We start from the raw sequence: 27950 nt of genomic DNA, 5'->3' as shown, positions 1-27950 counted from the left end.
CTCGCCTGGTGTACAGGAGAGCCGCTGGCTAGGAGATGTTTACTACCTCGCCTGGCATACAGGAGAGCCGGTGGCTAGGAGATGTTTACTACCTCGCCTGGTGTACAGGAGAGCCGCTGGCTAGGAGATGTTTACTACCTCGCCTGGCATACAGGAGAGCCGGTGGCTAGGAGATGTTTACTACCTCGCCTGGTGTACAGGAGAGCCGGTGGCTGGGAGATGTTTACTACCTCGCCTGGCGTACAGGAGAGCCGGTGGCTAGGAGATGTTTACTACCTCGCCTGGTGTACAGGAGAGCTGGTGGCTAGGAGATGTTTACTACCTCGCCTGGTCTACAGGACAGCCGGTGGCTAGGAGATGTTTACTACCTCGCCTGGTGTACAGGAGAGCCGGTGGCTAGGAGATGTTTACTACCTCGCCTGGTCTACAGGAGAGCCGGTGGCTAGGAGATGTTTACTACCTCGCCTGGTGTACAGGAGAGCCGGTGGCTAGGAGATGTTTACTACCTCGCCTGGCATACAGGAGAGCCGGTGGCTAGGAGATGTTTACTACCTCGCCTGGTGTACAGGAGAGCCGCTGGCTAGGAGATGTTTACTACCTCGCCTGGTGTACAGGAGAGCCGGTGGCTAGGAGATGTTTACTACCTTGCCTGGAGTACAGGAGAGCCGCTGGCTAGGAGATGTTTACTACCTCGCCTGGTGTACAGGAGAGCCGGTGGCTAGGAGATGTTTACTACCTCGCCTGGTGTACAGGAGAGCCGCTGGCTAGGAGATGTTTACTACCTCGCCTGGTGTACAGGAGAGCCGCTGGCTAGGAGATGCTTACTACCTCGCCTGGTGTACAGGAGAGCCGGTGGCTAGGAGATGTTTACTACCTCGCCTGGTGTACAGGAGAGCCGGTGGCTAGGAGATGTTTACTACCTCGCCTGGTGTACAGGAGAGCCGGTGGCTAGGAGATGTTTACTACCTCGCCTGGTGTACAGGAGAGCCGGTGGCTAGGAGATGTTTACTACCTTGCCTGGTGTACAGGAGAGCCGGTGGCTAGGAGATGTTTACTACCTCGCCTGGTGTACAGGAGAGCCGGTGGCTAGGAGATGTTTACTACCTCGCCTGGTGTACAGGAGAGCCGCTGGCTAGGAGATGTTTACTACCTCGCCTGGTGTACAGGAGAGCCGCTGGCTAGGAGATGTTTACTACCTCGCCTGGTGTACAGGAGAGCCGCTGGCTAGGAGATGTTTACTACCTCGCCTGGCGTACAGGAGAGCCGGTGGCTAGGAGATGTTTACTACCTCGCCTGACATACAGGAGAGCCGGTGGCTAGGAGATGTTTACTACCTTGCCTGGTGTACAGGAGAGCCGCTGGCTAGGAGATGTTTACTACCTCGCCTGGTGTACAGGAGAGCCGCTGGCTAGGAGATGTTTACTACCTCGCCTGGTGTACAGGAGAGCCGCTGGCTAGGAGATGTTTACTACCTCGCCTGGTGTACAGGAGAGCCGGTGGCTAGGAGATGTTTACTACCTCGCCTGGCGTACAGGAGAGCCGGTGGCTAGGAGATGTTTACTACCTCGCCTGGTGTACAGGAGAGCCGGTGGCTAGGAGATGTTTACTACCTCGCCTGGCGTACAGGAGAGCCGGTGGCTAGGAGATGTTTACTACCTCGCCTGATGTACAGGAGAGCCGCTGGCTAGGAGATGTTTGCTACCTCGCCTGATGTACAGGAGAGCCGGTGGCTAGGAGATGTTTACTACCTCGCCTGGCATACAGGAGAGCCGGTGGATAGGAGATGTTTACTACCTCGCCTGGTGTACAGGAGAGCCGCTGGCTAGGAGATGTTTACTACCTCGCTTGGTGTACAGGAGAGCCGCTGGCTAGGAGATGTTTACTACCTCGCCTGGTGTACAGGAGAGCCGCTGGCTAGGAGATGTTTACTACCTCGCCTGGTGTACAGGAGAGCCGGTGGCTAGGAGATGTTTACTACCTCGCCTGGCGTACAGGAGAGCCGGTGGCTAGGAGATGTTTACTACCTTGCCTGGTGTACAGAAGAGCCGGTGGCTAGGAGATGTTTACTACCTCGCCTGGTGTACAGGAGAGCCGGTGGCTAGGAGATGTTTACTACCTCGCCTGGTGTACAGGAGAGCCGCTGGCTAGGAGATGTTTACTACCTCGCCTGGCGTACAGGAGAGCCGGTGGCTAGGAGATGTTTACTACCTCGCCTGATGTACAGGAGAGCCGCTGGCTAGGAGATGTTTGCTACCTCGCCTGGTGTACAGGAGAGCCGGTGGCTAGGAGATGTTTACTACCTCGCCTGGCGTACAGGAGAGCCGGTGGATAGGAGATGTTTACTACCTCGCCTGGTGTACAGGAGAGCCGCTGGCTAGGAGATGTTTACTACCTCGCCTGGTGTACAGGAGAGCCGGTGGCTAGGAGATGTTTACTACCTCGCCTGGTGTACAGGAGAGCCGGTGGCTAGGAGATGTTTACTACCTCGCCTGGTGTACAGGAGAGCCGCTGGCTAGGAGATGTTTACTACCTCGCCTGGCGTACAGGAGAGCCGGTGGCTAGGAGATGTTTACTACCTCGCCTGGTGTACAGGAGAGCCGGTGGCTAGGAGATGTTTACTACCTCGCCTGGCGTACAGGAGAGCCGGTGGCTAGGAGATGTTTACTACCTCGCCTGATGTACAGGAGAGCCGCTGGCTAGGAGATGTTTGCTACCTCGCCTGGTGTACAGGAGAGCCGGTGGCTAGGAGATGTTTACTACCTCGCCTGGCGTACAGGAGAGCCGGTGGATAGGAGATGTTTACTACCTCGCCTGGTGTACAGGAGAGCCGCTGGCTAGGAGATGTTTACTACCTCGCCTGGTGTACAGGAGAGCCGGTGGCTAGGAGATGTTTACTACCTCGCCTGGTGTACAGGAGAGCCGGTGGCTAGGAGATGTTTACTACCTCGCCTGGTGTACAGGAGAGCCGCTGGCTAGGAGATGTTTACTACCTCGCCTGGCGTACAGGAGAGCCGGTGGCTAGGAGATGTTTACTACCTCGCCTGGTGTACAGGAGAGCCAGTGGCTAGGAGATGTTTACTACCTCGCCTGGTCTACAGGAGAGCCGGTGGCTAGGAGATGTTTACTACCTCGCCTGGTGTACAGGAGTGCCAGCAGCCTGGCTCCCCTGCATAAACTATCGACACCCGCGTATCGATACGTTTTACCCGTTTGCAACGATAGTTTACATTTTAACGTGCCGTTTTACGTGAACGGCTGCGTGTTGTGTCGGCGTGGTATGGGACTGTTATTGTTGTTTTGATGCCCTGTTCCGTAGCTTGCATCTAGCGTTGACAAATCGGCAGGATTTTCTGTACGTGTGCGATTTGCGCTCGCATGCACTGCTTCATTTCTACACATTTATCCCCGTTCTGTGACTTTATTATTAACCCTTTTCTCTCTCCTGCACCTCTGTCGGCTCTGTGTGTTTGTGTCGCCTGTTGTTGCCGTGGCTTTGCTGACCCCGTGCCCCTGCCAGACGTCTGTGGAGAAGAGCTTCGTAGCTCATCGGATTTCTCCGGTCTAAACCATGAAATATTTTCAGAATTAGATTATAATAATTAGATTATAATAGATTATAATAATTAGATTATAATAATTAGATTGTAATAATTAGATCATCACGTAATATTTTTAATATATTATTATAACAATTATATAATATAATTTAATATTACTATTATATTATACGATTATCATGTTATTATCGTGTTCAATGCCTAACTGCCGAGAGCCACCAGATGGCGCTCTGATGCAGTGAGTCTCCATTCCGCCAAGCGGGGCCCATCGGGTCACCCCACGGGCGTTCGAAATCACCCGTCCGCAGAAACCGTCCCCTGGGGTGACCGCGAATCGGAGCGACCGCCCTGGGCCCGCGCTTTGGGGGGGCGGGGGGGGGCGGTCGCTCCGATTCGTGTTCACCCCGCTTCGACATTACGGTGTCAGATGTGTGGCGTCGCCGGTGGGTCCACACAGTGCGGTTTGCCCCGGGCTCTCAAACCCCGCCGCTCCGAGCACGCGACGGGTAAACATTGCGTGCGTGTGCGGTGCGGATCGATGTCCAGCGGCGTGACACAAACTTAATTTCATTGGCCGGCTTGACAGGGAGTAGGAGTGGGAGGAGGAGGAGGCTTTCACGAGCAATGTCATCCGTGATTCAGGTTTTATTTCGGGGGTTAGATCGCATAAATATATGAATGTTGTGTTGTTAAGGCTGCCACCACCCGGCACAGCCAATTGGTAAGGTTTGTCACGTAACGCGGAACGTGCCAATTGGTTACGAGAGCAGCACGCCGGCGTGTTGCAGAGCAAAGCCACAACATTTACAATCTGAACAAAGCCACAACATTTACAATCTGAACAAAGCCACAACATTTACAATCTGAACAAATCCACAACATTTACAATCTAAACAAAGCCACAACATTTACAATCTGAACAAAGCCACAACATTTACAATCCGGGTACGACGTTTCGCCCGGTAATCACGACGAGCTTCACAGAGCCCATAACTCAAAAACCGGCCCATCTGAGCCCCGCGGTTCATCCCGAATGGATCCCGTTTCTGTTCGACAGGGGATGGACGATTGAGTCTGAGAGCAAGTCGGTGGACATTACCAATCTGTCCGTCCGTCCGCAAGAGAGCGGCGTTCTTCACGAACGTTCAGAGGGGTCGGTGGCGGGCGGACATCGTCGGCCTGAGGAAAGGCCTCCACACTCGTTTGAAACCACTTTTGGGTTTCACGGCATAGTTGGGGGTGGGGTTGGTGTTTTCACTCTTTGTGTATTGGCCGGGGCCGCACTGAAGGCAATCAGGGGACCTTGCGATGAAGAGCGCTGTGATGGAACAACGAAATTGTTGGGGCTTTTTTGGACACGTTCCATCAGCCACGCAGCCTTCTAGGAGTGCATCATTTCCGCGGCGTTGACTTCAAGAACAAGCAAAACTCTGTACCGGCTTTGGCAGTCAGTGTCTCATCAGCAGTTGTCAGGCTCGCTTGAACCAATGCTGGCGAACTGCCCAGATGTTTATTTGCACAGACCCGACCTGTTAGATCTTCGTCCCAGATATGCACCTTGTGTGCTTGTGTGTGTGTAGATGTGTGCACAAATTGTGTGGGGAGCGGTGGCGCGGTGGTTCGCTCTGCGAGCCGAGTTCCATTCCCGCGGGCGGCCAATAACAGCGGCGAATATCTGAAACGGTCGACTCGGCCTCAAACGAGCACATGACCCAATGGTGCGGTGTGTAATAAACATCTCCGCTCGAGAGACAAAGGCGGCCGGGACGTGGTGCTGGCCACCGCAGTGCCCTCGTGCGCCGTGCCGGCCTTAATAGGTAATCGCGGTGTGACCGACCGACCGTGTGTGTGTGCGTGCGTGTGTGTGTGTTTCCAACTGTTTAGACTGTCATACGATACGCACTAGAGAGCACACTGTGTACACTGCCGTGTAAACCCTGAACGTGAGCGGTGGTGCAGCGGTTAGCGCTACGCTGCGCCACGAACCCCGGCGATCCGAGTTCGATTCCCGCCCACGGCCAACGCCGGTGACGATTATCCGAACCGGTCCTGGGCCTCCCCGAGGTCGACTCAGCCTCAAATTAGTTCCTGGTGTGCGGTGTGTAAAACATCGCCACTGGGGAGACAAAGGCGGCCGGGCGTGGTTTGCTGGCCACCCACCCCTTCGTGTGCCGTGCCGGCCTTCGTAGGTGCTGCTCGCTAACAGCACTTGCCCCAACAGTCTGTTAAGGCTACTTGTGGGGGGGGGGGGGGGGTGAGAATCTTTGTTCGGTGTTTCCGACTGCCAGAACGTCTCACGAGCAAAAAAACCACTCGTCTCAAATGCGATCCGTTGGCTATTTGGATCGTCAATGTTACCGTTATTTTTCTTAAGCCACATTTTGTGCATCCCCTTCAAAGGCGGCGTTATTGACCAACGTGCAGATCACTCCTTTGTTGTTTCGACTGCCATACGATACAGACTCTAATAATGCACGCCGTGTGTATACACTGCTGTGTAAACCCTAAACGTCCTCACGACATGGATGTCCGTAGCCATGGTGCTGAATCTCCACGGTATTCCCGTGAGATGGGTGGCGTCCGCCGGCACCACCGCTGCTCGGCTGATTTGTGGGCGGGTGGGTGGTGGTGGTGGTGGCGGTGGTGGCGGTGGTGGTGGTGGCTGTGGTAGTGGTGGCGGTGGTGGTGGTGGCGGTGGTGGCGTTGGCGGTGGTGGTGGTGACGGTGGTGGTGGTGGCGTTGGTGGTGGTGGTGGTGGTGGTTGGGGTGGCGGTGGTGGTGGTGGTGGCGGTTTTGGTGGCGGGTGGCGATGGTGGTGGTGCCGGTGGTGCCGGTGGTGCTGGTGGTGGTGGTGGTGGCGGCGGCGGTGGCGGTGGTGGTGGTGGTGCTGGTGGCGGTGGTGGTGGTGGTGGCGGTAGCGGTGGTGGTGGCGATGGTGGTGGTGGCGGTGGGTGGCGGTGGTGGCGGTGGTGGCGGTGGTGGTGCTGGTGGTGGCGGTGGCGGTGATGGTGGTGGTGGCGGTGGCGGCGGTGGTGGTGGTGGCAGTGGTGGTGGTGGTGGTGGCACAGTGGTGAACTGAACTGCTTGTACTGCACGGCAAAAAGAAGAAGGCGACCTGGGTTTGATCCCCGTTTCGGGAACCGCTATTTGTGTGTGGAGTTTGTATGATCTCCCCCTGTTCCACAGAGTGAGAGTAAGTGTGTGGAGTTTGTATGATCTCCCCCTGTTCCACAGAGTGAGAGTGAGTGAGTGGAGTTTGTATGATCTCCCCCTGTTCCACAGAGTGAGAGTGTGTGGAGTTTGTATGATAGCCCCCTGTTCCACAGAGTGAGTGTGTGGAGTTTGTATGATCTCCCCCTGTTCTACAATGAGTGAGTGGAGTTTGTATGATCTCCCCCTGTTCCACAGTGAGAGTGAGTGGAGATTGTACGATCTCCCCCTGTTCCACAGTGAGAGTGAGTGGAGTTTGTATGATCTCACCCTGTTCCACAGAGTGAGAGGGTGGAGTTTTTTATGATCTCCCCCTGTTCCACAGAGTGAGAGTGAGTGGAGTTTGTATGATCTTACCCTGTTCCACAGAGTGAGAGTGAGTGGAGATTGTATGATCCCCCCCTGTTCCACAGAGTGAAAGTAAGTGAGTGGAGTGTGTATGATCTCCCCCTGTTCCACAGAGTGAGACTCACACAGAGACCCATAGACTTGCACAGAGACCCATAGACTCACACAAACACCCATATATTCACATAGAGACCCATATACTCACACAGAGACCCATAGACTCACATAGAGATCCGTAGACTCACACAGAGACCCATAGACTCACACAAACACCCATATACTCACACAGAGACCCATAGACTCACATAGAGACCCGTAGACTCACACAGATACCCATAGACTTGCACAGAGACCCATAGACTCACATAGAGACCCGTAGACTCACACAGAGACCCATAGACTTGCACAGAGACCCATATACTCACATAGAGACCCGTAGACTCGCACAGAGACCCATAGACTCACACAAACACCCATATATTCACATAGAGACCCATATACTCACACAGAGACCCATAGACTCACATAGAGATCTGTAGACTCACACAGAGACCCATAGACTCACACCAACACCCATATACTCACACAGAGACCCATATACTCACATAGAGACCCGTAGACTCACACAGAGACCCATAGACTTGCACAGAGACCCATAGACTCACACAAGCCCCCATATACTCACACAGAGACCCATAGACTCAAATAGAGACCCGTAGACTCACACAGAGACCCATAGACTTGCACAGAGACCCATAGACTCACATAGAGACCCGTAGACTCACACAGAGACCCATAGACTTGCACAGAGACCCATATACTCACATAGAGACCCGTAGACTCGCACAGAGACCCATAGACTCACACAAACACCCATATATTCACATAGAGACCCATATACTCACACAGAGACCCATAGACTCACATAGAGATCTGTAGACTCACACAGAGACCCATAGACTCACACCAACACCCATATACTCACACAGAGACCCATATACTCACATATAGACCCGTAGACTCACACAGAGACCCATAGACTTGCACAGAGACCCATAGACTCACACAAGCCCCCATATACTCACACAGAGACCCATAGACTCAAATAGAGACCCGTAGACTCACACAGAGACCCATAGACTTGCACAGAGACTCATATACTCACATAGAGACCCATAGACTCGCACAGAGACCCATAGACTCACACAAACACCCATATACTCACACATAGACCCATAGACTCACAAATAGACCCGTAGACTCACACAGAGACCCATAGACTTGCACAGAGACCCATAGACTCACACAAACGCCCATATACTCACACAGAGACCCATAGACTCACATAGAGACCCATATACTCACACAGAGACCCATAGACTTGCACAGAGACCCATAGACTCGTACAGAGACCCATAGACTCACACAAACGCCCATATACTCACATAGAGACCCATAGACTCGCACAGAGACCCGTAGACTCGCACAGAGACCGATATACTCACATAGAGACCCATATACTCACACAGAGACCCATAGACTTGCATAGAGACCCATAGACTCACATAGAGACCCGTAGACTCGCACAGAGACCCATAGACTCACACAAACACCCATATACTCACACAGAGACCCATAGACTCACAAAGAGACCCGTAGACTCACACAGAGACCCATAGACTTGCACAGAGACCCATAGACTCACTCAAACGCCCATATACTCACACAGAGACCCATAGACTCACAGAGACCCGTAGACTCACACAGAGACCCATAGACTTGCACAGAGACCCATAGACTCGTACAGAGACCCATAGACTCACACAAACGCCCGTATACTCACACAGAGACCCACAGACTCACACAGAGACGCACAGACTCACATACCCTCACATCCAGAGACTGAGAGACTCACGTAGGCCGGGATGTGGTTGAACTGGTCGAGCGAGTGGGTGATCTCAGCCGTCCAAGTACTCCGCGCTCACCTGTCACTCACCTGTCACTCACCTGTCCGCCCCCTCCCCACCGCCCCTCACGGTGTGTAGACGTCCCGGGAGGACCTTCTGCAGGCCGACTTCGAGGGAGCGCTCAAATTCTTCCGCGTGCAGCTGCCCAAGCGGTACCGCGCCGAGGAGAGCGCGCGGCGCCTCATGGAGGTCGCCTGCGGGGTCAAGGTGTGCCCCAGGGTCACGGGGAGGTCACGGTGGGGGGAGGGGGCGTATTACGGGGGTGGGGGGTCGGTGACGGGTTCATACGGGTTCAGTGTCTCTGGGTGTCTGATAGCTCAGTGTGTCTGATAGCTCAGTGTCTCTGATAGCTCAGTGTGTCTGATAGCTCAGTGTGTCTGATAGCTCAGTGTCTCTGATAGCTCAGTGTGTATGATAGCTCAGTGTCTCTGATAGCTCAGTGTGTCTGATAGCTCAGTGTGTCTGATAGCTCAGTGTCTCTGATAGCTCAGTGTCTCTGATAGCTCAGTGTCTCTGATAGCTCAGTGTGTCTGATAGCTCAGTGTGTCTGATAGCTCAGTGTGTCTGATAGCTCAGTGTCTCTTATAGCTCAGTGTGTCTGATAGCTCAGTGTGTCTGTTAGCTCAGTGTCTTTGATAGCTCAGTGTCTCTGATAGCTCAGTGTGTCTGATAGCTCAGTGTGTCTGATAGCTCAGTGTGTCTGATAGCTCAGTGTCTCTGATAGCTCAGTTTGTCTGATAGCTCAGTGTGTCTGATAGCTCAGTGTGTCTGATAGCTCAGTGTGTCTGATAGCTCAGTGTCTCTGATGGCTCAGTGTGTCTGATAGCTCAGTGTCTCTGATAGCTCAGTGTGTCTGATAGCTCATTGTCTCTGATAGCTCAGTGTGTCTGATAGCTCAGTGTGTCTGATTGCTCAGTGTCTCTGATAGCTCAGTGTGTCTGATAGCTCAGTGTGTCTGATAGCTCAGTGTCTCTGATAGCTCATTGTGTTTGATAGCTCAGTGTCTCTGATAGCTCAGTGTGTCTGATAGCTCAGTGTCTCTGATAGCTCAGTGTCTCTGATAGCTCAGTGTGTCTGATAGCTCAGTGTGTCTGATAGCTCAGTGTCTCTGATAGCTCAGTGTGTCTGATAGCTCAGTGTCTCTGATAGCTCAGTGTGTCTGATAGCTCAGTGTCTGTCATAGCTCAGTGTCTCTGATAGCTCAGTGTCTCTGATAGCTCATTGTGTCTGATAGCTCAGTGTCTCTGATAGCTCAGTGTGTCTGATAGCTCAGTGTGTCTGATAGCTCAGTGTGTCTGATAGCTCAGTGTCTCTGATAGCTCAGTGTGTCTGATAGCTCAGTGTCTCTGATAGCTCAGTGTCTCTGATAGCTCAGTGTGTGGGAGGGATGGGGGGGGGGGAGATTAAACCGAGATGGTAAACCGCGCTGTAACAGACTTAAATGAATCCGTGACAGAATGATAAATCACTCTCACTTAACACCGGGGGTGTTTAAGATGTTAAAATACCAAGCAGAAATGTCCTGCGAGGAATCCCGTGAGCATCGACCGCACGCGGCGCCTTGTGGTGAACGTGCAAACGAAAAAAAACACGCTCTGATAATGTAATTACGTGATGCGTTATCGAACTAAGGCGAAGATCCCCCGTGTAGTCTTTCACTGGCCGGTGGGGGCAAGTGGATGGTGAGGACGCTGCTGCTGGGCAGTTGGAGGCAGTCGCCCTCCAGCAACAACGGAAGGCAGGGGAGCGACGCTCACAACAACGAGCGGAGCGCCGGGCGGATAAAATACAGTGAGTTGGCAGAGTAGGGGGGTAACAGCCGGTGGTGCATCTATCGGTCATCTGAGTCAGCTGACCCATGGCATCTGCAGGGTCTGTCCCTCCTGCACCTAGCCCTGGCACAGTAGGGGGGTACAGCTGGTGGTGCATCTACCGGTCATCTCAGTCAGCCGACCCATGGGATCTGCAGGGTCTGTCCCTCCTGCACCTAGCCTGGCACAGTAGGGGGTACAGCTGGTGGTGCATCTATCGGTCATCTAAGTCAGTCTACCCATGGCACCTGCTGGGTCTGTCCCCCCTGCACCTAGCCTGGCACAGTAGGGGGGTACAGCTGGTGGTGCATCTACCGGTCATCTGAGTCAGGCAACCCATGGCACCTGCTGGGTCTGTCCCGAGACCTCCTCCTGTCGGCGAGCCTTCGACACTTCACGTGGCCTCAAAGTGCACGTGGCCTGGCACAGGCCCCGTTGTGACGTCACCGTCACTTCGTGACGAATGGCGGGTGTTGGTATTGGTGGGTGAGCGGTGGTGCAGCGGTTAGCGCTACGCTGCTCCACGAACCCGGCGACCGGAGGTTTGATTCCCGCTCACGGCCAACACCGGTGACGATTATCTGAACCGGTCCTGGGCCTCCTCTAGGTCGACTCAGCCTCAAATGAGTACCCGGTGCGGTGTGTAGTAAACATCGCCACTGGGGAGACAAAGGTGGCCGGGCGCGGTGCCGGCCACCCCAGCCCCTCCGTGTGCCGTGCCGGCCTTCGTAGGTGCTGCCGCTACTCACGGCACTTGCCCCGACTGGCTGTGTAGGCTGCACGGGGGATCTTTGTTTAGTCCTCTATCTCTCCCGGTGGACCCCCGCCACCGCGTGTCTCCACGACCCCGTTACTAACGACACCACAAACCCGGGGGGGGAGGGGGGAGGGGGGAGGTCACACGGCGCCTCCAAGCCACCACCGCGGTGTCCCGGTTGGGCCGCAAACAGTCCCGGGTTGGGTGGTTCGTAATGGCCGCCCCCTAGTGAACATCTCCTAGCCAACAAGGTGGGCGCTCGGAGAGTGAAGGGTTGTGAGTTGACGCTGAGGATGGGGGAGGAGGCGCCTCGCCCCCCCCCCATGTGGAGTGACGTCACCCGCTCGTGATTATGAATGAGAGGGGGGGGGCGTTTTCTGATAGTGCGCTGTTTTTGAGTTGTACACCTTTTGGCGTCTTCTGGTCCAACACCAGTGGAGACTAGGCTCTAAGAAAAGCCGTCTCGGGTGTGGACCAATCAAATTCAAGGACAGTGCCAATATTATTATCAGAGTTGTCTCTTTTGTTTGCATTTTGACTGCTTGTGTTGTGGTTATTGCAAACATGATGCCTTGAATAAAGGTGTCAGTTTTTGTGCTAGTTGAAAGGGTAAAACCTATTACTATAGGGGGGGGAGGGTTCTCCATGCGGAGTAACGTCACCCGCTGATGATTATTCATGAGGGGCAGGTCCATGTGGAAGACGTAACCTGTTCATGATTAATGAGGGGGACTGGTCGATGTGGAGTGACGTCACGCGCGTTACACACTGACATTCTTGGGTAACTATAGCAGACAATTTCTACGAGACTCCCACCGCTCTCTCTCTCAGATGGACATGGTGGCTCCTAACGACGGCAACCGCGTGACAGCCGCCGCTAATTTGGGTGCCACGGTGGCTATGAGATGTTAACTACCTCGCCTGGTATACAGGAGGTCGTGGGTTCAATCCCGACCCAGATGCCTGCTGCTGTATATTTGGAGTTTGCGTGTCTCTCTCTCTCTCTCATCATCATCACGGTGGCTAGGATATGTTAACTACCTCGCCCGGTATACAGGAGGTCGTGGGTTCAATCCTGACCCAGATGCCTGCTGCTGTATATTTGGAGTTTGCGTGTCTCTCTCTCTCTCTCGCCGTGGTCACGTGGATTTTTCTCCGGGTCCTACGGGGTTTTCACCTCTACATTTAGAATCAACATTCTAAATGTAGACTATTTGTGCGCCACACGATGATAGAAGAAGCCACTTCCGTTGAGCTGTCATTTGTGGCCCAGGTCGCTTCTGACCTGGGCCACGTAGCAGCTCTGTGAGACCTTACCTGGCGAAATAAAAAAATAAAAAGTTTTAGTTTAGTTTCTAAAGCTCTTCGTCAGAAACTGAGATGTTGTCACCGATTATGCAGGGCTGAATGAGGGAGGGAGGGAGCTGTCAGCTCCACCACGTGTCCTGGTTGAGCCTCCCTGAAGTGTGCTCGCTTTGGGGTGCTGGGCCTGGGAAACAATGGAGGTCAGAGCCCTGCTCCACGTGTGCTCCTCACGTGCCCCCCGCGTGCTCCTCACGTGCTCCACGCGTGCTCCTCACGTGCTCCACGCGTGCTCCTCACGTGCCCCCCGCGTGCTCCTCACGTGCCCCCCGTGTGCTCCTCACGTGCTCCACGCGTGCTCCTCACGTGCTCCTCACGTGCTCCTCACGTGCTCCACGCGTGCTCCTCACGTGCCCCCCGCGTGCTCCTCCCCCCAACCCCCTCACCCCCGCGCGAGCCACAGGTGAGCCAGCGGCGGCTGAAGAAGTTTGAGCGAGAATTCCTCACCATGAGGGAGCAGATGGCGCAGGAGGAGGACCCAGTGGAGAGGCTCAAGGTGAGCTCGCCGCTCCGGGAGCAGCCACGTCGTGCCGAGGCTCCCGAGGCCCCGGGCAGCTCGCCCCCCCTCCCCCCCCCCCACCAGAGTCCATGGATGAATCGGGCAGGGGGGCGGGGGTGGAGTCCGCCAAATGTCACCTTGCATCCAGATCGTACTCATGGTCACCAGCGTCGTCATCGCCGTTTCCACGCTGCACTCCGCCTCGCGCCGTTCGTCGTCCACACCGCTCGCACGCGTGGAGGCTTTGGGGTGAAGCGACAGCGCAGCACGTGCTCCTGATCGCTGCACACGCTCCTGATCGCTGCACACGCTCCTGATCGCTGCACGTGCTCCTGATCGCTGCACGTGCTCCTGATCGCTGCACACGCTCCTGATCGCTGCACGTGCTCCTGATCGCTGCACACGCTCCTGATCGCTGCACACGCTCCTGATCGCTGCACGTGCTCCTGATCGCTGCACGCGCTCCTGATCGCCGCACACGCTCCTGATCCCTGCTCCCACCTCCTTGCCCCCGCCCCTCTCCCCCCCCACCCCCCCCCCCACGCCCGTGACCCCCGGGCGCGTCGCTGCGGTCAGCGCGAGGGCCGCCGCCTGCAGGAGGCGAACCTGCGGCTGGAGCAGGAGAACGACGACCTGGCGCACGAGCTGGTCACCAGCAAGATCGCCCTGCGGGGTGACCTCGACAAGGTCAGCCGGGGGGGGGTGGGGGGGGGCGGGGTGTGGGGGGGGCGGGGTGTGGGGGGGGTGTGGGGGGGGGGGCGTGGTGTGGGGGGGGCGTGGTGTGGGGGGGGGGCCCACGAGCTCCGGGGCAAAGGTCATTGCATGTACATAAAGGTTCGGCTGGGGCGGGTCACGTCCCTCTCAACGTCAAAAGTGATGTGGGATCGGGGGGCGGGGGGGGGGGAGCGGAGGGGGAGGGGGGAGGGCGGGGGGTGGGGGGAGGGGCTTTCGGGTCCGGTTGGAGAGACGGACGACTGGATGCACAAAGACAAAGCTCCCCCTGACCCCACCGTGTAGCCTTCACAGACCGTAGGGGCAAGTGCCGTTAGCGAGCAGCGGCGCCACCTTTGTGCCCCGACTGCTGATGGTTACACGCCGCACCAGGTACTGATTTCAGGCTGAGTTAACCTAGGGGATGCCCAGCACCGGTCCGGATATTCAACACTGTTATTGGCCATGAGTGGGAGTCAAACTTAGGTCGGTGGGTGCGTCGCTCAGTGGCGCTAACCACTGCGCCACCATTCCTCATAGACACCACACACATGCACGCCTCACTCACCCCACCCCCTCACTCCACTCACCCTACTCACCCCACTCACCCCGCTCACCCACTCACCCCGCTCACCCCACTCACCCACTCACCCCACTCACCCTACTCACCCACTCACCCCGCTCACCCCACTCCCCCTACTCACCCCGCTCACCCCGCTCACCCCGCTCATCCACTCACCCCGCTCACCCACTCACCCCACTCACCCCACTCACCCCACTCACCCCGCTCACCCACTCACCCCACTCACCCCACTCACCCCACTCACCCTACTCACCCCACTCACCCTACTCACCCCGCTCACCCACTCACCCCACTCACCCCACTCCCCCTACTCACCCCTACTCACCCCGCTCACCCCGCTCACCCCGCTCACCCCGCTCACCCCGCTCCCCCTACTCACCCCGCTCACCCCGCTCCCCCGACCCACCCCACTCACCCACTCACCCCGCTCACCCCGCTCACCCGTGCTCACCAGGCCGAGGACAAAGTTGACGTGCTCACCAAGGAGCTGCTGCTCACCAAGCAGAGGCTGCTGGAGACGGAGGGGGACAAGAGGAGAATGGAGGAGGAGGCGGTCAAGGTGAGCACGCCGGCGACCACTCCTGGCCGCTGAGTGGCGGTGACCTCACCAAGGCGCCCGTGCCAGGCCATGTGCACTCTAAGTGACGTTTCGGACGCCCGCTGGCAGCAAGGTAACTGGACGGACCCAGGTGCCATGGGGACTCTGAGATGAGCACCCCCCCCCCCCCCCCGTACAGCCTGCCACAGACTGTAGGGGCAAGTGCTGTTAGCGAGCACCTATGAAGGCCGGCATGGCGCACGAGGGGGTGGGTGTCCAGCACCACGCCCGACCGCCTTTGTCTCCCCAGTGGCGATGTTTACTACACACCGCACCAGGTACTCATTTGAGGCTGAGTCGAACTAGGGGAGGCCCAGGACCGGTTCAGATAATCGTCACTGGCGTTGACCGTGAGCGGGAATCGAACCCGGGACGCCAAGTTCGTAGCGTGGCTCACTAACCGCAACACCACCGCTCCCCCAGATGAGCACACCGCTCACTCATTCACACTCACTCTCACACACTCACTCACACTCACTCTCATCCACTCACACTCACTCACACTCATTCATTCACACTCACTCACTCCCTCTCACTCACACTCACTCACTCACTCACACTCACTCACACTCACTCACTCTCACTCACTCTCACTCTCTCACTCAAACTCACTCAAACTCACTCACACTCACTCACTCACACTCACTCATTCACACTCACTCACTCTCACTCACACTCACTCACTCACTCACACTCACTCACAGTCACTCACACTCACTCATTCACACTCACTCTCACTCACTCACTCTTACTCACTCACTCACACTCACTCATTCACTCTCACTCACTCACTCTCTCTCACTCACTCACTCACACTCATTCACACTCACTCTCACTCACTCACACTCATTGACACCCACTCACACTCACCCACTCACTCACACTCACCCACTCACTCACTCACACTCACTCACTCCCTCTCACTCACACTCACTCTCACTCACTCTCACTCACTCTCACTCACTCACTCACACTCACTCACTCACTCTCACTCACTCACTCTCACTCACTCACTCTCACTCAAACTCACTCAAACTCACTCACACTCACTCACTCACACTCACTCATTCACACTCACTCACTCTCACTCACACTCACTCACTCACACTCACTCACAGTCACTCACACTCACTCATTCACACTCACTCTCACTCACTCACTCTTACTCACTCACTCACACTCACTCACTCTCACTCACTCACTCTCTCTCACTCACTCACTCACACTCATTCACACTCACTCACTCACACTCATTGACACCCACTCACACTCACCCACTCACTCACACTCACCCACTCACTCACTCACACTCACTCACTCTCACTCACTCACACTCACTCACTCACACTCACTCACTCACTCTCACTCATTCACACTCACTCTCACTCACTCTCACTCAAACTCACTCACACTCACTCAATCTCACTCACTCTCACTCACACTCACTCATTCACTCACACTCACTCTCACTCACTCACTCTAAACCCACTCACCCTCACCCACTCACACTCACTCACACTCATTCACACTCACTCTCACTCACTCTCACTCACTCATTGACACTCACCCACTCACACCCACACTCACCCACTCACACTCAATCACACTCACTCACCAGGAGACAGATATCTCCCCCGTTTAGCCTTCACGGACCGCGGCGCTTCCTGAGCAAAGCCGGGCCGGCTCGGGAAAACGGCCCCAGCACGGCTCGGATGTGGCAGTGGAAAAGAGAAGTGAACGGAGAGACACACCACGTCATCTCACCGTCGTGTTGCCACCCCCCCCCCCCCCCCCGTTTCTCTGTCGTCTTTGTCTTCACCCCACCCCTGGCCTGGATCCTTGACCCCGCCTCCCCCCCCCCCCCCAGCTGAAGGAGCTGTGCCGTCGCGAGATGGAGAAAGCCGGGCGGGATATGAGCAAGAGCAGCTCCATCATCGGCGAGTACAAGCAGGTGTGACGCCGCACAAAGACAAAGGTTCCCCTACCGTATAGCCCGCACGGACCGCCGGGGCAAGTGCCCGTTGTGCGAGCGGCACCGTGAAGGACAGCACTACGCCCTTTTGCCTCCCCAGCGCCGATGTTTAGTACAACACCGCGGTGAAGACTCGTGTTTAGGCTGAGTCGACCTACGTGATGGCCCAGGACCGGTTCCGATGTGCGCCGCCACTGTGGTGGGGAGATTGGGATGCCAGCAGTTGATAGAGCATGGTTGATGATGATGATGTTGTTGTTGTTGTTGTTGGTTTTCAACGTTTACAGATTTGCTCTCAACTCAGCATACGGCTCGAACAGAAGCAGGCATCGAGCCGAGCAGAGATGGACGTTATAAGGGTGAGTGAGCATCACCACACTCACCATCCACAGCTCGCTCACCACCACACCACACTCACCACTACATCACGCTCACCACCACACCACGCTCACCACCACATCAAGCTCACCACCACACCACGCTCACCACCACACCACGCTCACCACCACACCACGCTCACCACCACATCAAGCTCACCACCACACCACGCTCACCACCACATCACGCTCACCACCACACCACGCTCACCACCACACCACGCTCACCACCACACCACGCTCACCACCACACTACGCTCACCACCACACCACGCTCACCACCACACCACGCTCACCACCACATCACGCTCACCACCACACCACGCTCACCACCACACCACGCTCACCACCACACCACGCTCACCACCATACCACGCTCACCACCACATCACGCTCACCACCACACCACGCTCACCACCACACCACGCTCACCACCACATCACGCTCACCACCACACCACGCTCACCACCACACCACGCTCACCACCACACTCACCACCACACCACGCTCACCACCACATCAAGCTCACCACCACACCACGCTCACCACCACACCACGCTCACCACCACACCACGCTCACCACCACACCACGCTCACCACCACATCACGCTCACCACCACACCACGCTCACCATCACATCACGCTCACCACCACACCACGCTCACCACCACATCACGCTCACCACCACACCACGCTCACCACCACATCCGCTCACCACCACACCACGCTCACCACCACATCACGCTCACCACCACATCACGCTCACCACCACACCACGCTCACCACCACATCCGCTCACCACCACACCACGCTCACCACCACACCACGCTCACCACCACATCACACTCACCACTACGCCTGCTGCATATTTGGAGTTTGCGTGTCTCTCTCTCTCATCATCATCACGGTGGCTAGGAGATGTTAACTACCTCGCCTGGTATACAGAAGGTCGTGGGTTCGATCCCGACCCTGACGCCTGCTGCTATATATTTGGAATTTGCGGTGTCTCTCTCTCTCTCATCATCATCACGGTGGCTAGGAGATGTTAACTACCTCGCCTGGTATACAGGAGGTCGTGGGTTCGATCCCGACCCTGACGCCTGCTGCTGCTGCTGTATATTTGGAGTTTGCGTGTCTCTCTCTCCCCGTTGGTCGCGTGGATTTTTCTCCAGGCCCTCCACATTTAGAATCAACATCAGCACGCGTTCAGAGGATTCGACTGCTGCTGTAAATTCCGTTGAGCTCTCATCTGTGACGGCCGGCTCGCTTCTGGAGAAAGAGCGACACAACTCAGTGGACCTTACCTGGTCAAATAAAAAAAAATCGTTTAGTTTTGTGGTTTTAGCTTAGTTGTGGTTGTCATGGCTCTTGGCGCAAATAAGGAAATTAGTCCCACCCCTACCCACGACCTGGACCCCCACACGTGTCCTCCAGTGTGGGGTGGAGGGGGGGGTGGGGGGGAGTGTCGGGGGGCGGTCAGCGCTGTGGGGGCTGGTGGGGCGAGGTGGGAAGGTCAGGGTTCTATTCTCCGCTCGCCCGATTACCGTCTTGGCTTTCATCCGTGCGAGTCGACGCAGAGCGCCGTGCGTCACCTCGCCACTCCCGTGTCGCTTTGTCTCCGCTCAAAGCTTCGTGCTGTCAAAACAGAGTGGGGGGGGGGGGGGTGTGGGGTTGGCGGTGCACGGTGTGTGGGGGGGAGGGCCCGGAGAGGGGGGGGAGGGCAGCGCAGCGGAGGGGGGGGAGGGGTTGAAAACTTTACAAAGAGTGAAATAAGAAACCAGCCCAACAAAGCTTCGTCGCTCCACCCACGGAACGTCGGGACGAGGTCGGTCTAACGTCGCCGGGGCGACGTCGGGCCGACGTTGGGGGTCAAGACGGAGAGGTGGCTAAGCGACACGTGGGACGTTGACGGCATCCTTGGGAAAAATTCTCAGCGCGAGCGTCAAAAAAAATTCTCAGCGCGAGCGTCAAAAAAAATTCTCAGCGCGAGCGACGAGTTTTTGTGCATCTTGCCAAACGAGAACTGTTTAACGTTTTCATTCCCATCTCACGGTGGGAGGATCTGAGAGCTCATGAGCGAGGAGGAGGGAGGGAGGGAGTGAGGGAGGGAGTGAGGGAGGGAGGGAGGGGAAGAGGGAGGGAGTGACGGAGGGAGTGACAGACGGAGGGAGGGAGGAGGGAGGGAGGGAGTGAGGGACAGACGGAGGGAGGGAAGGGGGGAGGGAGGGAGTGAGGGACAGACGGAGGGAGGGAAGGGGGGAGGGAGGGAGGCGCGTGGTGGTGGTGCGCCATGCACACAGCGTAGTGAGCAGGGGGGGGTTGGGACGGTGACGATCGCAACTTGCCGGTGCCGCGGTTCGAGCTCGTACGGCGGGTTTTCAAACGGAACAATTTTAAGACAATTTTTCTGACGTTTTATTTTGCCAGGTAAGGGCCCGCTTGAGCTGCGTAGCTCTTCTTAGGAAGCGACCCAGGCCATCGCAAACGATGGCTCAACGGAAGTGGCTTCCCGTCGCGTGGAAATTTACGGCAGCGAAACACTCAAAAACGCGCGACGTTGATCCTAAATGTGGAGGGGAAAATCGGAGGACCCGGAGAAAAATCTCTAGACGCGATCACGTGGAGAGAGAGACACCTCAAACTCCAAATATACAGCAGCAGGCGTCAGGGTCGGGATAGAACCCACGGCCTCCTGCGTACCAGGCGAGGGAGTTAACATCTCCTAGTCACCGTGGCGCGATGTTTTACCGGGGGGGGGGGGGCGGCCCGCTGAGTCGGAACCTCGAAGCGATCCCCGCGATCCCCGCGATCCCCGCGATCCCCGCGATCTCCGCGAGCCCCGCGATCCCCGCGATCCCCGCGATCTCCGCGAGCCCCGCGATCCCCGCGATCCCCGCGATCTCCGCGATCCCCGCGATCCCCGCGATCCCCGCGATCTCCGCGATCCCCGCGATCCCCGTGATCTCCGCGATCCCCACGATCCCCGCGATCCCCGCGATCCCCGCGATCTCCGCGATCCCCGCGATCTCCGCGATCCCCGCGATCCCCGCGATCCCCGCGATCTCCGCAGGCCAAGCTGCGGGCCTGCGGCCACTGCTCGGGGGCGTTCCACGAGGACGGGGGCGTGCGGGGGAGTGGCGCCGCCGCGATGGGCGCGGAGGCCGGGGAGGAGGCGGGGGTGGTGACGAGCGACGGGCCCGCCGCAGCGGGGGCCTCCGCCGCCGCCGGTCTCCTGGCGGCCGCGGCCGCGGTGGCGCCGGTGCCGGCGGAGGGAATCCAGAGCCACCTCCGGGAGATGGAGCTGGAGTTGGCGCAGACCAAGCTGAAGCTGGTGGAGGCCGAGTGCCGAATTCAGGCGAGGGTGGACGCTGCCATCGTCATCGTCACCGCCGCCATCGCCATCCTGACCACCGCCGCCGTCACCATGACCACCGCCGCCGTCACCATGACCACCGCCGCCGTCACCATGACCACCGCCGCCGTCACCATGACCACCGCCGCCGTCACCATGACCACCGCCGCCGTCACCATGACCACCGCCACCGTCACCATGACCACCGCCGCCGTCACCATGACCACCGCCGTCAATGTGATCCTGCGATGGGTGGATCCCAATGGGAGGGGCGAGATGGCGGGCCAATGGGTGTTGTGGCGGTTGTGATCGTTGTGGTTACCATTGTTGTTGTTGTTGTTGTTCTGATCGTGGTTGTTGTTGTTGTTGTTATTGTTGTGGCACAGGACCTGGAGCACGAGCTGAATGGCGCCCTGAACGAGGTGCAGGCCTCACGGCGCACGTGGCTCAACCGCACACTCAGCTCCCTCAAGACCACCACCACGGGGAGCCAGGCCAAGGAGCCCGTGTGACACCTCACCCCCTCACCCCCCTCACCCCCCTCACCACCCTCACCCCCCTCACCCCCCTCACCCCGCCTCACCACCCTCTCCTCCTCACCCCCTCAGCTGCCCTCACCTCCCCGCACCTCTCACCTCTTGGTTCCTCACCAACTCAGCCCCCACAGCCCCCTACACCGCTCACCTCCTCACCTGTCAACACCTCTCATCCCTCACCCCCTCACCTGTTACCCCCTCACCTCCTCACGCCCTCACCTCCTCAATCTTTAGCCCAACAATCTCCTCACCCCTCACTTTGGACCCTCCAAATCGGCACTAAACTCACCACACGGCTCACCACCAGCGGCACTAAACTCACCACGCGGCTCACCACCAGCGGCACTAAACTCACCACGCGGCTCACCACCAGCGGCACTAAACTCACCACGCGGCTCACCACCACCATCACTAAACTCACCACGCGGCTCACCACCAGCGGCACTAAACTCACCACGCGGCTCACCACCACTGTCACTAAACTCACCACACGGCTCACCACCACCATCACTAAACTCACCACGCGGCTCACCACCACCGGCACTAAACTCACCACGCGGCTCACCACCAGCGGCACCAAACTCACCACGCGGCTCACCACCACCGGCACTAAACTCACCACGCGGCTCACCACCACCGTCACTAAACTCACCACACGGCTCACCACCACTGTCACTAAACTCACCACACGGCTCACCACCAGCGGCACTAAACTCACCACTCGGCTCACGAAACGCACCGCAGACGTTTTCAGAGAAAACATTGTAAGCGAAATATTTCCCCCCCCCCCCCCCCCCGAAAAAGTTTTCCTCCCGCCCGTACAATTGACGTGACATTGCCCGACGCGCCGACGCGCGGTTACCGACAATTCTTCATCATCTTTGTCCGGCGAGAGGCGTCCGACATTTACCATTTGCGCTCGCTCGAAGCAGCTCGGCCGCTCACTCCGCCCGGTAGCTTCGACGTCGCAGGCGTCTTATCGCTTTCACGGGACAACCCCCCCCCCCCCCAGTGGCAGCTGTCCCTGTGCAGCACAAGGCACGTGGCCTACAAGTCAGGCGCATCGGTCTGCCTGTAGGGGGGGGCTGGGGCAGCAGGTGGGTGGGGACGGGGGGTGCTCCCACTTCTTCCACGTCGTCCGGGCTCAGCGTGGAAGAGCAGAGCCAAAGTGACTCCCTACCCCCTTCCCCTCCCTCCATCGCTCTCGAGTTCGCTCCCCGGCCGTGGCGGCGGTCGCCAGCTTTTTCCACCAGCGGCTGCGAGCGCTTGCGAGGGGCTGCGAGGGGCTGCGAGCGCTTGCGAGGGGCTGCGCCTGCACCCGCCCTACGCAGCGGGGTGGTGCTGGGGTTGGCGTGGGGGTTGGGGTGCGGTTGGGGGTGCATCTGCCGGTCGTCTCAGTCGGCCAACCCATGGCACCACCTGCTGGGGGTCTGTCCCGTGACCTCCTCCTGCCAGCGGAGCCTTCGACAGCTTCACGTGGCCTCGTAGTGCACCTAGCTTGGCACAGGCGCCGTGGTGACGTCACCGTCACTGAGTGGCGAGTGGTGGGTGTTGGTAATTGGGCTGGGGGGGGGGGGGTGAGGTGCTCTTGGACACTCATGGCAGTCATAATGTTCACGTTATTTATTTTAGTCTCTTGCCGAAAAGAATACGTATTATTTTAACTTTTTTTTTAAATGACACAAATTTTTAATATACACCGATTGTAAATTATTTGTGAATCGCCTTGTTGCTGTGGTTGCTGTGTGTGTGTGGGGGGGGTGGGGTAGAGGGGATTGGCAGGGCCATTCGTTGACCACTGTGGTTTTATTACATTTCTGGCACGGAATAACAAACAGTAACAAACAACAAGGCGAAGTTGGTGGTGCTGGTGGTGGTTGCCATCAGGAGATCATCTCCAACATTGAGTCGGCGAAGAACGCCAATCTGTCACCTTCCACCGCCACACGGCGCTTGAACGACCGAGCCAGGAGAATGTGGCTATTGCACAGTAAAGGTCAGAATGAATCTCCCATGTGTTCCATTTTATATGAGTTTGCACTTGTAGTTTATTATAGGTTTTGTTGTTATTATGATCACCCGATGTTGCTGTACCGGTTGCTAAGACTCGGGTCACTGTATATTGTTACAACACGCGCCCTGTTTCGTACGGGCCTTTGCCATGTTGTACAGGGGCTCCTCTACTTACGAACGAGTTAGGTTCCAGAGGTCAGTTGGTAAGTCGATTTGTTCGTCCAAATTTACTCCCGTCCATTCCAAACGCATTGTACGGCGTGTACACTAAACACGGGGAATGGCTTTACAAGTTGTAGCATCTCCTGTAGATATAGATGCCACTGGTTCCTCACGTTCTGCAGATGTAGATGCCACTGGTTCTTCACGTTCTGCAGATGTAGATGCCACTGGTTCTTCACGTTCTACAGATGTAGATTCCACTGGTTATTCACGTTCTGCAGATGTAGATGCCACTGGTTCTTCACGTTCTGCAGATGTAGATGCCACTGGTTCTTCACGTTCTGCAGATGTAGATGCCACTGGTTCTTCACGTTCTACAGATGTAGATTCCACTGGTTATTCACGTTCTGCAGATGTAGATGCCACTGGTTCTTCACGTTCTGCAGATGTAGATGCCACTGGTTCTTCACGTTCTGCAGATGTAGATGCCACTGGTTCTTCACGTTCTACAGATGTAGATTCCACTGGTTATTCACGTTCTGCAGATGTAGATGCCACTGGTTCTTCACGTTCTGCAGATGTAGATGCCACTGGTTCTTCACGTTCTGCAGATGTAGATGCCACTGGTTCTTCACGTTCTACAGATGTAGATTCCACTGGTTATTCACGTTCTGCAGATGTAGATGCCACTGGTTCTTCACGTTCTGCAGATGTAGATGCCACTGGTTCTTCACATTCTGTAGATGTAGATGCCACTGGTTCTTCACGTTCTGCAGATGTAGATGCCACTAGTTCTTCACGTTCTGCAGATGTAGATGCCACTGGTTCTTCACGTTCTACAGATGTAGATTCCACTGGTTATTCACATTCTGCAGATGTAGATGCCACTGGTTCTTCACGTTCTGCAGATGTAGATGCCACTGGTTCTTCACGTTCTGCAGATGTAGCTGCCACTGGTTCTTCACGTTCTACAGATGTAGATTCCACTGGTTATTCACGTTCTGCAGATGTAGATGCCACTGGTTCTTCACGTTCTGCAGATGTAGATGCCACTGGTTCTTCACATTCTGTAGATGTAGATGCCACTGGTTCTTCACGTTCTGCAGATGTAGATGCCACTGGTTCTTCACGTTCTGTAGATGTAGATGCCACTGGTTCTTCACGTTCTACAGATGTAGATTCCACTGGTTATTCACGTTCTGCAGATGTAGATGCCACTGGTTCTTCACGTTCTACAGATGTAGATGCCACGGGTTCTTCACGTTCTGCAGATGTAGATGCCACTGGTTCTTCACGTTTTGCACATGTAGATGCCACTGGTTCTTAATGTTCTGTAAATGTAGATGCCACTGGTTCTTCACGTTCTGCACATGTAGATGCCACTAGTTCTTCACGTTCTGCAGATGTAGGTGCCACCACTGGTGCTTCACATGGCATCTTCATGACATCGGGACAGGTTTGTTCGTTTCTCTGAAAGTTCGTAAGCCGAGTGTCCATCAGTAGAGGAGCCCCCATACAACTCGGCCCGCCGTTTGTGTATTTGGTTTTTTTGCTGTGTGCGGCTTGTGTGTCGCGTTATCGTTTGGCGCTCGACACTGTGATGGGTTCAAGTCGATGCTGGGTCGCAGATCTTTTCACATCTTGCTTGCTATCGATGGGGGAGGGTGAGTGACGGGGGGGGTGGCGGGTGGTAAACAAATATCCAAACAATAACCGGCAAAATAAATCAAAACAATATTTATCCTTCGGTGGCGTCGTGAGTAACAGCCGATGGCCGCATCTTGAGTTCCACGTGCGTGCGAGCAGGTGACAACAGCTCTGGAGAGATGAGAGTCGCTGGCTCTCGTGGGAGGCCTGGGTTCGACTCCCTTGCCCTGTCGCGACCCCCTTGTCTGCCAGAGCGAGGGCGAGCGGGTGACAGACGGCCTCAACCAACGCCGGTGACGATCGTCCAAACCGGCACCTGGGCCTCCATCCCCTAGGTCGACTCGGCCTCAAAACGAGTATCTGGCGCGGTGTGCCGTAACGTCACCACCGGGGAGGGGGGGGGTCACAGGCGGCTGGGCGTGGTGTCGCCCCCCCCCCTCTCGTGTGCTACAAGGCTATATGGGGGGGGGGTTATCTTTGCGTGAGAGTGTGAGTGGTTTCCTCCTCCCATAGCTAAACAAACAAACAAAGACAAAGATCCCCCCGTGTAGCCTTAACAGACTGTTGGGGCAAGTGCTGTTAGCGAGCACCTATGAAGGCCGGCACGGCACACGAGGGGGTGGGTGGCCAGCACCACGCCCGACCGCCTTTGTCTCCCTAGTGACGATGTTTACACACCGCACCAGGTATTAATTTGAGGCTGAGTCGACCTAGGGGAGGCGCAGCACCGGTTCAGACAATAGGCACTGGTATTGGCGGTGAGCGGGAATCGAACCCGGGTCGCCAGGTTCATAGAGGAGCACGCTATCGCTCCCCACACAGACACAGGCACACACACAGACAGACACATACGCACAGACACACAGAGGCACACACACAGAGACACACACAGAGACACAGGCACACAGACAGACACACACGCACAGACACACAGAGACACACACAGAGACACACAGAGACACAGGCACACACATAGACAGACACACACAGAGACACACACAGAGACACACACAGAGACACACGCACAGACACACAGGCACACGCACAGAGAGAGAGAGAGACAATGGAGCTGGTATGGGGCCACAAACCCCACATTGCCACTGCCGAAATATGACGCTGCAACATTACTCAGATGGGACAATCGCACACAGAGCAGCAAACATCGCCCCCCCCCATCCCTCGTCCAGCAAACACTCGGCAGGACCCTGTTGGAAATGAGTCTCGCGGTTCAGCAGGGTTTACCTGGATAAAGAAAGCGGCGCGCGATGCCCACAGTGGCCACACACGTGGGAATTATAATTGGCCAACGAGCGCCCGCGGTCTTCGTGAATGGTTTTGTGTTGTTGTTGTTTGTTGTTGTTTCCTGGCTGCTCTGACGCATGCACGGAGGCGTCCGTCCGGCTCGCGGGCAGTACAGCAAGCGGGTTCACTGGAGGAATCCAACGAGCTATAAAGCTATTTTGTTGTTGTTACGAGACGTCCAGTAGTTTCACAGGTGTCCATCTGGAACGGGGACTGTCTGAGTGTTAAACCCGCACCACCACCACCACCACCGCCGCCTTCTTCCTCGGGCGCGTGAGGTTTCCTGCACCGGGTGCTCCGCTCTGTCTCCACGTCGATTGTTAGCTCGGCAGTGGCGTTGGCCAAACATCCAAATGTAGGACTACAGAGCTCGGAGGCAGTCGTTGGAGATTGAGTGTTAACCACCCTCCACAAGCGTGCAGGCTTTCTCCGGGCACTCCGGTTTCTGCCCATATGCGTGAACACTCATGATTATTATGATGATGATGATTAGAATGAGTGGAGTTGGCAACACTTCCACATGTAGCACCACAAGCCTGTTGGGAAACTCAGTGGTGTTACTCCCCACAACGGAGAGCCGCGTTTGTTGGTAATGATTATAATTATAATAATTATTATAATGACTTCTGCTTGGGCTAGAGGCAAGCAGGTTCCAGGCGATCACCCCAAACCCGCCGCCTCTAAGTCGCCCCTCAAAGGGGGGGGGGGGGGGGTGGTGGAGGTTACGAACAAAGGTGAGCGCAGGGATTGTCCCGACAGATGAACAATGGGTCACGAGACACGCCCGGGTAACGTGAAGCCGACAACGCGAACGTCGCCCTGAGCCACCGGAGGCGAGAGAAGAAAATCAGGCGATGTGAGGGGGGTTGGAGGGGCGTGGTGGAGGAGGGGAGAGGTGTGGGACAGGTGGCGTTTGTTACCTCTGTGATGGCCAGGTGTGGTATTGTCCGAGGCGACGTGGGAGCTGCAGCGGGGCTCAGTGTGGGTGGGCCCCGGCTCTGCCAGGAGCAGGCAACACCTTACTGTAGACGGCAAACGTCTTCTGGCTATCATAGAGTCGGGGCGGGGGGGTTATTTTTTGGGGGATTAGATCGTGTCGGGTGGTGGTGGGTTTAACGACACATTTACATTCACGTGATTACCCCCCCCCCCCCACAAGATGTTGGTCAGGAAAGCCTATCCCGCG

At 56.5% G+C, this 27950-nt stretch overlaps 1 protein-coding gene across 4 annotated transcripts in view; it reads left to right on the top strand.

Annotated features, from left to right (window-relative positions):
* The window catches only part of LOC116953190 (rab GTPase-activating protein 1-like), a 182053-nt gene extending 155119 nt beyond the window's left edge, over positions 1-26934 (top strand). For all 4 annotated transcript variants that reach the window (XM_076074800.1, XM_076074802.1, XM_076074801.1 and 1 more), the window contains exons 19-26: positions 9161-9289; positions 13416-13508; positions 14088-14198; positions 15260-15364; positions 17271-17354; positions 17663-17734; positions 20823-21107; positions 21491-26934. In XM_076074800.1, coding sequence (XP_075930915.1) covers positions 9161-9289; positions 13416-13508; positions 14088-14198; positions 15260-15364; positions 17271-17354; positions 17663-17734; positions 20823-21107; positions 21491-21616 — 1005 coding nt within the window. In that variant the 3' untranslated portion in view covers positions 21617-26934. The remainder of the gene's footprint in view (positions 1-9160; positions 9290-13415; positions 13509-14087; positions 14199-15259; positions 15365-17270; positions 17355-17662; positions 17735-20822; positions 21108-21490) is intronic.
* The last annotated feature ends 1016 nt before the right edge of the window (positions 26935-27950 follow it).

This window comes from Petromyzon marinus, chromosome 50 (assembly GCF_048934315.1).
Source record: "Petromyzon marinus isolate PM22_M1 ecotype Great Lakes invasive population chromosome 50, UKy_Petmar_22M1.pri1.0, whole genome shotgun sequence".
Taxonomy (NCBI): domain Eukaryota; kingdom Metazoa; phylum Chordata; class Hyperoartia; order Petromyzontiformes; family Petromyzontidae; genus Petromyzon; species Petromyzon marinus.
Note: the sequence above shows the minus strand (reverse complement) of the source record. Positions and strands in the feature narration are given on the sequence as shown.